Genomic DNA, 17359 nt, shown 5'->3' with positions numbered 1-17359 from the left:
TCTGGACATATATAATTTTATTTATCATTTGTTAAATCTAATTCAATCAATAATATACGTAAATATACATATAAATATATACAGTAAGTCACGTGTGCTACACACCAAATCCATCTTGCTTCACAAAATTCTCCTTCACCGTCTCACAAGTGGATCCATCACCGAGACAAACGCCACAGCTGTCCTCTTTAGCATTAGAATTAATGCCAAAATCACAACCCACCTCCTGGAAAAAGATTACACAAATTAAACACATACAAAAACACCACCACACATACATACACACAAAATATAATTGTTCTTTATGGCACAAAAACATAACTCAGAATTTACTTTTCTCATAACTTGAAAGGTCAATATTAGGAGACAAAAATGCACCTACATGTTGTTGACCAACCAATATATGTATTTGTAAAAACAAAGACATAATTCACTCAAAAAAGGAAAATAATGTCATAATTTTATGCCGTTCCAAACCTGTATGACTTGTTTTTTGTTAAGGCAGTGAGTATGACAGAATTTTAATTTTTGAATGAAATATTCCTTTAAGGTTAATTTATCTGTAAATGGACCTGTAGGTGACATATCTGGATAATATACACTACTGTTTGGGGTCAGTAAGATTTTTTTTCTCTTTTTGAAAGAAATTAAATACTTATATTCAGCAAGGAGGCATTAAATTGATCAAAAGTGACAAAGACATTTATATTGTTATAAAAGATTTCTATTTCAAATAAATTCTGTTCTTTTGAACTATCTGTTCATCAATGAATCTTGAAAAAAAATATCATGGTTGCCATTAAAGGAACAAATTATAATTTAAAATTATATTACATTTTTGAAATGTTTTTTTTTTTATTTTAAAACATTAAAATTACTAATACTAATATAGAAAATATATATTTCACATTACTGTTTTTACTGTATTTTTGATCAAATAATTGCAGCCTTGGTGAACATAAGAGACTTCTTTAAAAAAAAAAAAAAAAATTGTAAAAATCTTACCAACCACAAACTTTTGAATGGAAGTGCATACAGTTCAAAATGAAGCTGAAAAGCATTGCGCCACTTTGCGTTTGTGAAACATCAGTGGAACATGCTTCTAGTTAGTGTGATGAACTAGACCTGCGGTTACTTGAGGAGAACTGACTTCATACATCCACTAAAAATCACCTAAACACCAGCTCCAGCTGATTCAAAGACATTGCACAAGAATAATGAAGAAAAAATGATGTTAGTAAAGCTTGTGCAGCACAGATGCAGACACTCATTTGATATATAATGAAGTTCAGACATGTGAAAGTGTCACTCAAGTGCACAAATACTTTGTTACACTTAGGGCGTTTTCACACCTGGCTCATTTGGAGCATTTGTTTCAGAACCTGGTACATTTTCTCCCTTAGTTTGGTTCGTTTAGGCATATGTAACCCTAGACCACAAAACCAGTCATAAGTCGCACGGGTATATTTGTAGCAATAGCCAACAATACATCATATGGGTCAAAATGATCGATTTTTCCTTTATGTCAAAAATCATTAGGATATTAAGTAAAGATCATGTTCCATGAAGATATTTTGTAAATTTCCTACCGTAAATATATCAAAAATTTAATTTTGTGAGTGGCTATGCATAGCTAAGGACTTCATTTGGACAACTTTAAAGGTGATTTGCTCAATATTTTGATTTTTTTTGCACCCTCAGATTCCAGATTTTCAAATATTTATATTGAAAAATAGTAACTAAATTTCAAAAAATCGACCCTAATAACTGGTTTTGTGGTCCAGGGTCACATATGTGAACACGGCAATCTATCCAAAACACATTAAAAAACAGACAAAGCCTTCATTCTTGCTAAAAATGATAAAGTAATATAATGACGGCTACAAAGAAAGCCACAATCAGCCCGCGAAGCTGTTGTCTGTCCATCCTGACTGATGATGACCGCTATGAGCCGAATCCTGGAACATAAACAGTTGCACGCTGACCAATGAGAGGTCCATTTAGAACTGTTGCCTTGTGAAAGCGAACAGGACAAAGAAGACATCGCAACATTGTAACAATTTTAATCCTTGTTTTGGAACAAAGCAAATGATCTACAGGTGTGAAAACGCCCTTATTGTACAGCCAAACACAGCTAAACATCAATACACGGACGTACACACAAGCAAAAATGGGTTGAATAAGACATACCCAGCCATACTACCTTGCACACACCATTGACACAGATGTTCCTGCTGTTGTTGTTCATGAAGCAGGGCGTTCCATCTGTGACCGCATCCAACATCTTCTCAGAAAAATCCTCATCCACAGGCTTGCAGTGTAACTCGCATGGACGCCCTTTAAGAGAGACAGAATGAAAGAGAGACAGGCCTGTTATTTACTGTAAGATACAGTGAAGCATTTTACTATAGAGTTTGTCAAATCCTTTATACTAATACATTTAATAGATTTAATGGAAATATGGAAAGTACAAAGAAGTACCATGGTATAACCTAGAACTATGTACTGTTCAAAAGTTTGAGGCCAGTGAATTTGAAAGTTGTCTTATGCTCATTACGGCTGAATTTATTTGATCAAAAATACAGTAAAAATTTTAATATTGTGAAATATTTTATTTTATATGTGAATGTACTTTAAAACGTAATTTATTTCTGTGATCAAAGCTGAATTTTCAGCATCATTACTCCAGTCTTCAGTGTCACATGATCCTTCAGAAATAATTCTAATATGCTGATTTGCTGCTCAAGAAACATTTCTTATTATTATCAATGTTGAAAACAGTTGTGCTGCTTAATATTTTTGTGAGAACACTTTTCAGGATTCTTTGATGAATAGAAAGTTCAAAATAACCTAATTTATTTGAACTATAAATCTTTTGTAATATTATAAATGTCTTAACTGTCACTTTGGATCAATTTAATGTGTCCTCGCTGAATAAAAATATTAGTTTCTTTAAAAATCTTACTGACCCCAAACTTTTGAGCAGTAGTTTAGGCGTAGATACTATACCATGGTACTACCACAGAACTTTTTTGTAAATCTAAGTTACCAAAAGACCCAGAAAAATCATAAGTTTATTATTAATAGATATTGTTACCATGCAAACATCAAATGATCTTTAGGCTATAATGTACAATCCAAAATTCCTGCTGTGCTCCAACTGTTTAAACAGAGCAAACAACAATGACTAAACATTTGTGTCAGGAATCCACGCGCCTCTAAAGCTGGCTAATAAAAGTGGGGCATTCTTGAAAGTGAACCAACAAACTCTATAAAACTGTAAGCAGCCACGTGTAAGAAGTTTTATGTTAATGTCAACAGGCCTCGACCCGCCGCGGCGTGCATTAACTCAGTATCTTGGCTCAGCTGTTCAGTTGTAGAAAGCACATGTTTTCATTTCTCAAGTCTTCAGTGTAACAAACATTAAAAGCACTACAGTTCTGTAGCCAGTGGTGTTTATTCAAACAGTTCTTAAGAAATATAATCAAAAAAGAAAACCATAATGCTAGGGTGCTTACAGGCCCAAAACAGTCAACTATGTGTGGCTTACATGCTATGGCTTACAGATTTAACACTGTACATAAATGACTAAAAGGAAAATTTGCAAAAATTATTTCTCAAACAGATCCTCATGACCCATGAAATTCTTTTAATCTTTAATCTTTAAGTTAATGTACTAATGAAAGTTAAGATAGATCTACAAATGTGCCTTGGTTTTCACAAAAATATTAATCAGCACAGCTGTTTTCAACATTGATAATAAGCAGAAATGTTTCTTGAGCAGCAAATCAGCATATTAGAATGATTTCTGAAGGGTCATGTGACACTGAAGACTGGAGTAATGATGCTGAAAATTCAGATTTGATCACAGGAATAAATTACATTATAAATATATATTCAATTAAAAAAACAGTTACTTTAAATTGTAATAATATTTCACAATATAACCATTTTTACTGTATTTTTGAGTAAATAAATGCAGCCTTCCTTCAAAAACACCAACCCCAAACTTTTGAACAGTACAAATAGACCACAAATATTGATCTTGTACCATGCATATGTAAATTTGAGTTTGAATAATTTGATGCATGTGATGCAAAGTGATCTTACAGGTGCTCGCAACAGGTATCCAGTCGTAGAGTTCATTGTGGTAGGGCACGGTGTTAAATTCACTGCACTGCATCTCTCTAAAGGAGGGCTGTTTTCTGGCACACGGCTTTGTGTTGCAAATCCTGTAGCGCCTTCGCTCACCCATACAATATTTCCCTCCAAACTCAGGTCTGTACATAGAAACAAAAATAACGCTACAGATCATATGAAAAGACTGAGAAGGGGTAAGAATTGAAATGGGGAGAAAAAAAAGAGACCGTGGTTAATTAAAGACTCAACATGTTGTGGTTTAAGATGCTACTCAATTTATGACAGCGATAAAGGCAGCCGTTTGCAAAATAGGTACAGGTGTGCCCTCTAGTGTATTCTGCTGGTAGTACAGATAATATGCAGAAATACATGAATAGGCTGTCAGAATAACATTTTTGCTATTGTATGTTTATTGTAGCAAGTATGTAAATTATCTGTATGCATAGAATATCCACCCATTAATGGCTCAATACATACATAAATATATACTAAATAAATACTATATCTGCACACAGAATACTATATACTATATACTATATATATATATATATATAAAGATTGGGATCTGTAAGATTTTTTTAATGTTTTTGAAAGTCTCTTAAGCTCACCAATGATGCATTTATTTGATCAAACACACTAAAAACAGTAATAATGTGAAATATTGCAATTTATTTTAATATATTTTAAAATATAATTTATTCCTGTGATCAAAGCTGAATTTTCAGCATCATTACTCCAGTCTTCAGTGTCACATGATCCTTCAGAAATCATTCTAAACGGTTAGTTCACCCCAAAATGAAAATAATGTCATTAATTATTAATTATTAATTACTCACCCTCATGTTGTTCTACACCTGTTAGACCTTCGTTCATCTTCAGACCACAAATTAAGATATTTTGGATGAAATCTGATGGTTCAGTGAGGCCACTATTGAGAGCAAAGCCACTGAACCTCTCAAGATCCATAAAGGTACTAAAAACATATTTAAAACAGAAAAAAACTAAAGAAACAAAATATCGACTTTTCAACAATATCCCGTGATGGTCGATTTCAAAACACTGCTTCTGAGCTTTACGAATCTTTTGTTTTACATTAGTGATTCGGATCTCCTATCAAATCTCCTATCAAAACTGTTGAAATTATGTGACTTTGACACTCCAAACCACTGATTTGATTTGTAAAGCTCCGAAGCAGTGTTTTGAATTCGGCCATCACTAGATATTGTTGAAAAGTCTTTATTTTAGGTTTTTTTTATCGCACAAAAAATATTCTTGTCGCTTTATAATATTAAAGGGTTAATTCACCCAAAAATGAAAATTATGTCATTAATAACTCACCCTCATGCCATTCCACACCCGTAAGACCTTCATTAATCTTCGGAACACAAATTAAGATATTTTTGTTGAAATCCGATGGCTCAGTGAGGCCTGCATAGCCAGCAATGACATTTCCTCTCTCAAGATCCATAAAGGTACTAAAAACATATTTAAATCAGTTCATGTGAGTACAGTGGTTCAATATTAATATTATAAAGCACCAAAAAAAAAAAAAATAACGACATATTTAGTGATGGCCGATTTCAAAACACTGCTTCAGGAAGATTCGGAGCGTTATGAATCAGCGTATCGAATCATGATTCAGATCGCATGTCAAACCACCAAACTGCTGAAATCACGTGACTTTGGCGCTCCGAACCGCTGATTCATAACGCTCCAAAGCTTCGTGAAACAGTGTTTTGAAATCGGCCATCACTATACAAGTCATTATTTTGTTTTGTTTTTTGGCGCACCAAAAATATTTTCGTCGCTTTATAATATTAATATTGAGCCACTGTACTCACATGAACGGATTTAAATATGTTTTTAGTACATTAATGGATCTTGAGAGAGGAAATGTCATTGCTGGCTATGCAGGCCTCACTGAGCCATCGGATTTCAACAAAAATATCTTAATTTGTGTTTCGAAGATGAACAAAGGTCTAACGGGTGTGGAACGACATGAGGGTGAGTAATTAATGACATAATTTTCATTTTGGGGTGAACTAACCCTTTAATATGCTGATCTGGTCACTTTTGATCAACTTCTGATGCTGTCACTTTTGATCAAGGTAATGCACCCTTGCTGAATAAAAGTATTAATTTCATTTTTAAAAATCTTACTGACCCCAAACTGACAACAAAACATGAATGAAAAAAAGAAAAGCACTGAGGAATAATGAAGAGAAGAAGTGGCTGTGGTACTTGGGCTGGTTGCATTCCCTGTCAGCTGACTGGACGCCGGCTCCACAGGTCCGAGAGCAGTGAGACCAGGTGCTCCAGGGACCCCAGCCTCCATGCACTGTTTCCGGTAACTTTCCTACGATGACACACTCACCAGAGATACACCACTGACACACACAGATACATGATTAAATATATAGCAATACAAAAAATACTTTGTGTTCTTCTATCTACATGTAAATCTCTCCTACCTTCTCAGGTCCACACCTGGTTCCGTCGATTGGCGAGTCCAGTTTGGAGCGGCATGAACCATTTACAGAGCACCACAGAATTTGACACACATTCTGGAAACAAAAGGGCCAGCATTAATTACTTGACAACCTGAAGAACCCCTTTGTTATTTGAGACAAGAAAATACATTATATTTTAGAAGAAAATCAAAGTAATCTTCTTAGATAAATACAACTTAAACTCTAAACTGTACCTGTGTCCAGGGCTTGACATGATCTTTTTTTGCTCCAAAAAAGTTACTAGCCACTCAGCATTTTCACTGGCCACAATTCTGACACTGATACCATGGGGAAAAACTGCCATATAGATATTTTTAATATTATCTCATATTTGGCAGCAGGTATATTAGGCTGCTGTCACTTTAAGACCTGACGCGCGGATCCACTATACTGTTACACATGCGTCTTCTTTTTCAACTGTTTACATTCACTTAAAACATAACTGCCTGTGTTTACGTGAATAATCACCAAGACCGGCATTTTGACATTATTTTGTGTGTATTTGACTGTTTGAAAAAGAACTAAATTTAGTACTGAGAGGCGGCTTTATGTGTGCGCACTTTGGGTGCGAGAACAAAATCTGCAGGAATGTGTAAAATTATGCGCAATATGCGCAATCCCACGCTGAAATTCAAGCTCTGTGACACCAACAATATTCATCCGGAGCAAATGAAAGGAGCGAGTGAGGGGAGGTGGGTTTGTGTTTCAATTCGCTGTCAGAGAGAAGAGAGAGATAAAGCGCAGCTGGTATCATGTATCTATTCTACAGAAAATAAGTATTGGAAGCGTTTCAGATATTTCAGTTATCGTATCGAAATAACTGAATAATGACTACATTGCACTTAGATTATTATTTCAGATGCCTTTTTGAAAGACTGCAATTGAAAAATGTATATATTATACATAAAATTAAACCCGCCAAAGTGGCTAGTAGGAGTGACTGCGTTACACGCCACATTTGGCGGGTGTTAATGGCAAGCCCTGCCTGTGTCTATTACCACAAAAAATAATTTCAACTTTTTGAACAAACACCTAAATCATAAAACTCTGGTGTAAAAGCACCAAATCACACAGCTTACTGAAGAGAATTGTGAAATTATTTTATTATATTCAAGTGATTTAATGTATTTTTTTTCTGAAAATCTGACAATGTTTTGATTGGACAATTTTTGCCTGGGAGAAAATAAAATGGCCAAAAAAATTACACAAAGTGTCCCAATCCAAATCTAGGAACCTAAATAACACAGAAACTTGGGCATAGAGTAGAGTCCTTTAAATAGAGGCAATAAACAACCACCAGGACCACACTCGCTCTGAAACGGCATAGCAATCCACTAAAATCCGCCTAGCATCCGCATTGCAACGTCCTGGCATCCACCCAGAACATGTTATCATGTTGGTGACTTCTGCATGGGTAGATAACCCTCTTTTTTAAATGTATGTAGCACTTTTTTAAATGTATATAGCACTTTTCACAATACACATTGTTTCAAAGCTGCTTTAGAGAAAATCACAATGTTAATGTCTATAATATCTTAAGATTTTTATGCCTTACAGTTGCATTTAGCAGATTAGAGCTGGGCGACAATAATTGCTGCGTCTGAAAAAAAGATGGATTTGGTTTGAAACTTCGCAACCGTTAAAAAAGTATGTACTATATAGTATTAATGTGTGTAGTATGATTGAAAATTGGACATACTACATCCGCCATGTTGTCATTGTCATGTGACCCACACCGTCAGTCACGTTGCTTCACTTCCATTCACAACTCCTCACCCGTGGCCTCATGGGATAGTAAAGTGCCCTTCGAATGCACACTTCAGAATCTCACCGGAAGTAGTAGGTCATCCGGGTACTTTTCGCCTACTGTTTTATGAATACTATGAATTTGGATATAATATTACGCTCACATACTATACTATATAATATGGAAGTAAGTAAGCATACTCAGACGCAGTGATAGTTTACATTTTGCGATGATACAGGCAATCAAGCAGTTGAGATTTGCTATATAGCATACATCGCCCTACGTGAGTATACTGTATGTTTGCAGATAAAGTTGGACATACTTATATATTCAACTTTATATAAAGAGTTGGGTGATAATATAGTTTGCAGTAAATGATTATTTATTTATTTAGATATTTAACTTGATTTGAACCTGGATCTTGCCCTTTCTATTTATCTTGTTTTTTGAACAATGCACTCCTTACATCCACTTCTGAGCAGAAGGTGGCGTTGGGTCCGTACTGCAGCTGGCACTGGTGCTGGGGGGTGTATCGCACTCCAGGTGCCGCCACCGGGGTGCTGAGGTCCCTCTTAGATGGACGATCATCCAGACAGAAACCCCAACCTCGACTGAGCAGGTGAAAGGAAGATAACAGAGCTTTATGAATGAAGATCATAGTCTGGAATATTCAAAAATTAGTGGCAAGACGTAAGATATAAAGCATGCAATTACATGTTCCTGTACATGAGTGCGTGTTCTCACTCGAGAAAGTGTGTTATGTACTCCTTGCTGCAGGAGGACCAGGTGAGAGGAGAGGAGTCGTAGTGGAGCTGGCGGGACATGATGAAGGGATGTCTCCCCACTAACTCACAGTCATTCCCTTGACCGTCATGATGGATTCCGAAACTACAACACAAAACAAGCTGAGTCACTCCTTAAGTCACCTTTTTTTCCTTTCAAATTATCTTCCAGAATTTCCTTTCAAACTGCAGTTCAAAGTTTTGGGGTTGGTAAGATTTTTTAATGTTTTTGAAAGAAGTCTCTTCTGCTCACCAAGGCCGCATATATTTGATCAAAAACACAGTAAAGACAGTATTACTGTGAAATATTATTGCAAATTTACTGTTAACCAATTACTATTTGAATATGTTTTAAAATGTAATTTATTCCTCTGATGATAAGTTGTATTTCAGCATCATCACTCTGCTCTTCAGGTCACATGATCCTTCAGAAATCATTCTAATATGATGATTTGCTGCTCAAGAAATATATATTTTTTTATTATTATCAATGTTGAAAACAGTTGTGCTGCTCAATATTTTTGTGGAAAATATTTTTTTTCAGGATACTGATGAATAGAAGGTTCAAAAGAACAGAATTTATTTTAAATAGAAATTATTTGTAACATCACAAATGCCTTTACTGTCACTTTTGATCTATTTAATGCATCTTTGATAAATATGTTTTAATTTAAAAAAAAACAACCCCAAACTTTTGAACGGCAGTGTATTTCAAGGAAAAAAAATATAGAGAGGGATTGATTGGATCAGGAATTGTTTGGATTGTGAAAAGTTTTGTGACATCAGTTGAAAAGTCATTTCAGAAGCTAAGAAAGTTATAATATTCTGATGAAAGATTATGAAAATAAAACTTTATTTTCTTTGGAATAAAATGCATGAATGAATATTGACATATAACACCATGCAGAAATGTATATTAATTTAGTCACATTATTTGATATAACACTTTTGATGTGCAATGTAAAACAATTTTATTTTATAAAGATGCACTAAATTTGCATGCATTTATTATAGTATAATTAGTTAATATTTATGCAATAATTAAGATTTTTTCTAATTAAAAATAATACAAAAAAAATCTAATATTTCTATTACTTTTCAATTAAAAACAATTAAACTAGTGGTTTTTAGACATAAATACTTATTTTTAGATATAAATACGTATTTTTATTAGGTTGTGGATTTGGATATATATATATTTAGATATCCTCAAAGACAACTTTTTGTGAAGTAAAGATATTTTTTATGCATAACATCAAAATGCAACAAAAATGTAACAAAAATGAAAACAAATGCTTAATCAGAGGTTAATCAACCTGATTTCAACCTCTAATTTGAGTCTTCTGGCCATATTGTTTATTTGTGTGTCTTTTGCCATATTGTTCATTTCTGTGTGTATAATAGTGTGTTGTGTGTGAGTCTGTGAGTGGGTGTGTCTGTTTTATACTCTCGATGTTTTAGAGTGTAACCCCTTCCTTGGTGTCTGTGTTTTTACTGCATTGTGGCTAAATTATTGATTTTATTTCACAGTTCATAATCAGTGATCTTTCCAAATGATGGATGAAAAATGAATGCCATATTCAGGCACCAATGACACCATTTCATACAAACGTACCTGTGTCCAAGCTCATGAGCGATGGTGAAAGCGACCGGTAGCCCTGAGTCCTCGTTAATATTGCAGGAGCGATGCGGCTGGCACATGCCTGACAGGTGAGACAAGCCTAGCGTCTCACACGGCTGATTCATGCCTGCACAGATATCCTTCCTGAGAAGAGAGATCACACCAGGTCAGACACAAAAGAGCACAACATTCATTTTATAGGCTACTAAAGTTGTGCTGCAGGGGTAAAACTGCTGAAGAAGAGTTATGGCCATGGGTTGAATTCTTTGCCATTTATGCAAAACAGCTCTGGAGAATCTCAAAGCCTTGGATCAGAACATGATGAGGTCATTCAATCTGTGGAGCTCTGGGTTGAAAAGAGGGCGTTTAGGGGATGTTAAAACCTCAGAGACAGACAGCCCCATTACTGTAACCAAGAAACTGACATTTATGATAATAAACGAGAGTGAACGAGTTCATGTGTGTGTTTGACAGCACTTTATCCCCTCGTAATGGTATTATTAAGTCCTTTACTATAGGTAGCTGTATATGTGCAGTTGTTTCAGCGGTGCATTCCAATGTATTTACGTCTATTCAGCAATATTAAATAATTTCATGGACTTGAATAAATCCAGTTAATTTAGATAAAGATATTTAGATATTATTTGGATCATTTATATATATATGTATATATTGTTTTTGAAACCAAGGCCGCATTTATCTGAACAAAATAAACAAAAACAAAATAAAATAAATATAAAAAATAAAATAAAATAAAATACAGTAAAAATTATTATTTTATTTAAAATGATTTTAAATAACTTTTCCATTTTAATATTTTAAAATGTAATTTATTCTTTTGATCTAAGCTGAATTTTTAGCATCATTACTCCAGTCTTCAGTCACATGATCCTTCAGAAATTATTTCATTAAATGAAATAAAGCTTTAAAAGCTTTAAAAATTAACTAAAATTGGTATTATTTATATACCATTATAGATTTTATTAATATTTTGAATTAGCTTATATTTTTATAGCATTGTTGATGTCTTTAACAACTGATGTCTTTATTGTCTTTATTATACTATTGTAAAAGCATCATTTATTTATTACTGTTATTATTTATGTAAATGTTTTTTTACTAATGCATTCAGTTGTTGATTGTCTTTACTGTCTGAGATTTCAGGTACCATCCAACTGTTGAAATTACTGCAATAAAAACCTAAATAAAAAATTAAATATATAAGATATAACAAATATAAAAGATAATAAATAAAAAAATATTTAAATATAAAAGATATTAAATTATATGTATGTATTGTGCATGTTTGCATATACGGGCCGCAGTGTTTTTACCGTGTGATGAGTATAGCGACATCGTGGTGTGCAGGATGAGTGTCACTTTGAGGATTGAGGTTTTTCTGCCAGGTACAGAAGCTGGTGAGAGTCGTATCAGCGTGGTGAATGATCTTCAGCCCTTTCTGAAAGCACACAAAAGTCCAAACTAATTTTATTTATATGGTGCCCAGTAACCCTGCTAAAAATAGCAAATGTTATTTTGTGCTTATTTTCAGACTTCTTAAGCACTGATGTCTGTTTAACCAGCACTAACCAGCATAAATCAGTTTGGCAAAATAAATATATGAATATCAAAATAAATTCATATGTACTTCCTCTCTCTGTAGCAGAATGAGCCGGACCAATACGATATGGATTGCATTACCGATGCTGGCATCGTGAAAAATTCCTGCCACCTACAAGAAAGTAAAATAAAATATTTACATAAGAAAGTCAGAGCTGCAATCGAAGTAACAGTTCACCAAGCTGCTCTTCTCTATACAATGAAAGTCTTAGTTCAAACCGAATCACTTGCCATGTTCATGATGGTAAAGATGTAGGACTCAACGTTTCCACTTCCGTGGTAGTCCACGAGTTTGGAGTCGCCCACCACCATGGTCTCCACCCAGCGCTCTTTGCTGATAGAGCGAGGGGAGATCCTCCGAGGGCGTTCCCACTCTTGACTCCATTCCCGATTTGGATCGTGATTATGATCCCCACCCTGCTGTTCCTGCTCCCAGCGCTCTCTCTCTTGCTCCACCTGTTGGGAATACTTGGAACCATCTGCACAAACACACACAAATTCTGCTCATGCACCACAGCTTACAGTGATTAAAAAATTTAGTTTCCCAAAGTATCCTTTTAATACCATCTAAAGATTATGCATCTAACATAATTTCTTTATTATCTGACCTTTGACCCCACAAGGACTATAGCGAACGCTGTGCGCATCTGTGCTGCGTCGCCGCCTGAGGCCGCTCCAGGTTAAACTCCGGTAGATCACATGTGGGTGTCGTGGATGAGTGACATTTGGGGTGTGGCCACGGACCGGCTCGATCAATAACGGCCCCTCCGGTAAATTTAACAGCCCTCTCTATAAGTAAAAAACAAGACAGTTAGTCATAAATCATAACAGATGTCATTTACCGTTTAAACATTTGGGGGCAGTACAATTTTTTTAATACTTTTAATTATGGAAGCTTGTTTCCGCCACTAAATAAAAAATAAAAATTACGACTTTTTATCTTCACAATTCTGACTTTTTTTCTCAGAATTGTGAAACATAAACTCGCAATTGCGTGGAAAAAAAGTCAAATTTCAAAAAATTAAGCAGCGTACGAGCGTACCCTACCAGCGTAGGGTCTGATAATGGGTCCAAGGATTTCATCCTGATACCTAATGGCAGTCAGGGTGCCATTGTCTAGCCTGTAGAGGTCTGTGCGTCCCTCCATGGATATGCCTCCCCAGACCATCACTGACCCACCACTAAACCAGTCATGCTGAACATGTTACAGGCAGCATAACGTTCTCCACAGCTTCTCCAGACCCTTTCACGTCTGTCACGTGCTCAAGGTGAACCTGCTCTGATCTGTGAAAAGCACAGGGCGCCAGTGGCAGACAAGCCAATTCTGGTGTTCAATGGCAAATGCCAATCGAGCTCCACGGTGCCTGGCAGTGAGCACAGGGCCCACTAGAGGACGTAGGGCCCTCAGGCAACCCTCATGAAGTCTGTTTCTGATTGTTTGGTCAGAGACATTCACACCAGTGGCCTGCTGGAGGTCATTTTGTAGGGCTCTGGCAGTGCTCATACTGTTCCTCCTTGCACAAAGGAGCAGATACCGGTCCTGCTGATGGGTTAAGGACCTTCTACGGCCCTGTCCAGTAACTGCCTGTCTCCTGGAACCTTCTCCATGCTCTTGAGACTGTGCTGGGAGACACAGCAAACCTTCTGGCAATGGCATGTTTTGATGTGCCATCCTGGAGAAGTTGGACTGCCTGTGCAACCTCTGTAGGGTCCAGGTATCGCCTCATGCTACCAGTAGTGACACTGACCTAAGCCAAATGCAAAACTAGTGAAAAACAGTCAGAAAAGATGAGTAGAGAAAAAAATGTCAGTGGCCTCCGCCTGTAAAACCATTCCTGTTTTGGGGGTCGTCTATTGTCTCTGTGAAATAGGGTCTCAGTACATTGCTCAAATGAAAAGAGTCTACCATCCTGTATCTAAAATTTAGGGATCCCATGGGTTCACACTTTTCCAGTGTAAATCTATGGTAATTTTTCACCTGTTTTAACATCCACCAGTTGGAAATGGCACACCCAACAAATTTACAGCCCATTTCTCCTTAACAAGCCACTCAGTTTGAGGTGTCATTCATGTCTGTAGCCCAAACAGCATGGGACGCGTTACGCATTGATGGTTTGTTCAAATCGTTTAAAGTAGTTTGTACTGTAATGACACTTCAGGTGTCGGGCCTCATTATTTAGATCTGTTGGAATTCCACTGAATGCAGGGAAGGTATTTTCCCTGTCACACTCGCTCTGTTTGTTAATTTTCCTTGCAAGTTCTTGCCAGTCCTGGCATTTTTTCCACACTATGGGGGCTTTAGTAAGATTACCCACCCGGTGTGCTCAAACGTGTCACGTGCACATGCTAAAACACAAAACAATCACATTATAACACATTCAATGCATTCGTTAAATGTCACACATCCATGTAGTTTGACATGTGTGTTAAAATGAATTCAATCCTATTTGCACCTTAGAGAAAAATGGCACGTTTCAGAGATGTTTTTTGCCAAATTAAATCTAACAGGTTGAAGTGTTCAGAGTCCAAGACATACAGAGAAACACACTTTAAGAATATTGTAAAAAAGTGAACATGCAACACGATCTGACCCTTAAAAAATGTGAGTTTAGCAGTTGGGATTATGAGTTTGTTCAAAACTGAATGACAGACTATCCCTTTAAGGATAGAGTTTTGAACAAACTCATAATCCCAACTGCTAAGCTCACATTTTAAGGGTCAGATCAGGTTGCATGTTCACTTTTTACATTGTTCTTAAAGTGTGTTTCTCTGTATGTCTTGGACTCTGAACACTTCAACCTGTGAGATTTAATTTGGCAAAAAACACCTCTGAAACGAGCCATTTTTCTCTTATCGCCGTTCATTCTTGGAACTGTAATGAAATCCCAGCTGCTTCACCGCACTCATGCACTCATTCACCGCCATGCTGAATGAATCAGTCCCACAGGCCAAAAACAGGTGTGTATGCATGTGTGTGTGTTCAGTACAAACTAAATAAACTGTGACCAGAAAAACATTCCAAATGTTTCGAAACTGGGCTGTGCGTAATGCAAAACAGATACTAGGATTTGTGGAAAGACAGAGGAATACACCATGAATTCTCCAGGGGGCTGGAGACACAGTCATAATATTGACTCAGCCACGTCGATCATCCACAGAGTCTAAACAATACTAACCACTGCAACACTCACAACTGTGTCGTATAGGTATGGCGTGAGACTCTGAAAGCACATATCTCCTCAAATGAAAGAAAAATCACAACTGAGATCTGTTTAGTGTCTCAATTGCTTACCCTAGACAAAAATGGAGAGTAAACAGAGATTTGTTTATGTCTCCTGCTTCTCAGATTTTTCTCCTGAGAAAAGAACCCAGTAATCTTATGTGTCTCCTCTACAGTTTCAGAAGAGATCTCAAACTGTGCTTAGATTTGCCAAGATAGCAAAGTCTGACATCAAAAACCAGAGATCTCAATACGAACTCAAACATTTCTCATTGAATACTTCCAAAACCAAATAATCTGAGCTGCTATACTCTTACTGTATGTCAACAAGTGTCTCATTTGTGTGTGTGTATATATATATATATATATGATTTTTATTTCTCTTAATATCTGGGCAAAGTCAAAGTTAAAACATTATTTATGTAGAAAGAGCAACGGCTGAGCAATACAAGTTTCTTATAGTCAAGAGTCCAATAAAAAAGAGTCCTATAGTCAAAGCAAATCATTAATTTAAATCTTCATGCTACAAAAAAATATCTAGATTTTAGACATGTACCATGGAAATACCATGTTTTTGGGCATTTATAATGAAAATACTAGTATTATCAGATGATGATACAGTATAATTGATACAGTAAAATTTTCATATGATACAGTAGTATTATACTATGTTGATACAGTAGTATAATACTACAATATTCTTTGAAGTATATTGGTACTATGGAATATGAAAATGGAAATCATTCAGTACCAATATATATTTAAAGGGGTCCTTGATAATGATTTCACTTTTTTAACTTTAGTTAGTGTGTAATTTTGCTGTTTGAGCATAAACAACATCTGCAAAGTTATGATGCTCAAAGTTCAATGCAAAGGGAGATACTTTCTTTTACAGAAATTGCATATTAAAGACTGCAACAAACGGCTGGTAGGGACTACAACAAGCTTCTTTCCAGGTTGGTGACATTACAAACCCCACAATTTACATAAACCCTGCCCCCGAGAACACACAACAAAGGGGGTTGAGGTCATGTTGGGCTGCTTTAGAGAAGAGGAAGAGTTGTTGTAGTAGAGTGTTGTTGCCATGCCGTCATTTTACGCCGGACTGCTTCACAAACGAGGGTCAATTCAACGCTGGATTTACACAAAAGATTAACATGACGGCACGTGCTAGTCGATGAGTTTAATCAAATTTATCCACTAACCATTCAGAAAACTAAAAGTTGTAACTTCTTCCTCCATCAGTCTCTCCATCAGTGTCCGACTCCGGTTTGAACAATGTAAGGCTGAACACCGTTACTGACAATCCTCATTTTGGCTGCGTGAGATTCTCCAGCATTGTTGTTGTTGAGCAACTGAAGTGCGAGCTGTTAAAGCTCCGCCCTCTTCTGGAAAGGGGCTGGGAGCAGCAGCTCATTTGCATTTAAAGGAACACACACAAAAATGGCATGTTTTTGCTCTCACCCAAATAGGAGCAAATTTGACAAGCTATAATAAATGATCTGTGGGGAATTTTGAGCTTAAACTTCACAGACACATTCTGGGGACACCAGAGACTTATATTACATCTTGTGAAAACGGGGATAATTGGTCCCCTTTAAAGTACTGTGGTATCATCTGATGCTATAACTGCAACCTAGTACTGACAAAATACCATGATATGTGTATGAGTGTATGAGCATATGAGTATGTGTGTGTGTATATATACACACACACACA

At 36.1% G+C, this 17359-nt stretch overlaps 1 protein-coding gene across 1 annotated transcript in view; it reads right to left on the bottom strand.

The window, feature by feature from the left end:
• Positions 1-17359, bottom strand: part of adamts12 (ADAM metallopeptidase with thrombospondin type 1 motif, 12) — a 39995-nt gene that overhangs the window by 15429 nt on the left and 7207 nt on the right. Inside the window, exons 3-14 of the mRNA XM_051894925.1 lie at positions 13029-13209; positions 12652-12899; positions 12449-12532; positions 12135-12259; positions 10795-10944; positions 9142-9285; positions 8864-9008; positions 6612-6704; positions 6382-6527; positions 4111-4280; positions 2204-2337; positions 106-226 (exon numbers count right to left, since the gene is read on the bottom strand). Of these exons, the coding sequence (XP_051750885.1) occupies positions 106-226; positions 2204-2337; positions 4111-4280; positions 6382-6527; positions 6612-6704; positions 8864-9008; positions 9142-9285; positions 10795-10944; positions 12135-12259; positions 12449-12532; positions 12652-12899; positions 13029-13209 (1741 nt within the window). The remainder of the gene's footprint in view (positions 1-105; positions 227-2203; positions 2338-4110; positions 4281-6381; positions 6528-6611; positions 6705-8863; positions 9009-9141; positions 9286-10794; positions 10945-12134; positions 12260-12448; positions 12533-12651; positions 12900-13028; positions 13210-17359) is intronic.

This window comes from Ctenopharyngodon idella, chromosome 5 (assembly GCF_019924925.1).
Source record: "Ctenopharyngodon idella isolate HZGC_01 chromosome 5, HZGC01, whole genome shotgun sequence".
Taxonomy (NCBI): domain Eukaryota; kingdom Metazoa; phylum Chordata; class Actinopteri; order Cypriniformes; family Xenocyprididae; genus Ctenopharyngodon; species Ctenopharyngodon idella.
This window is presented reverse-complemented; position numbering and strand designations above follow the sequence as displayed.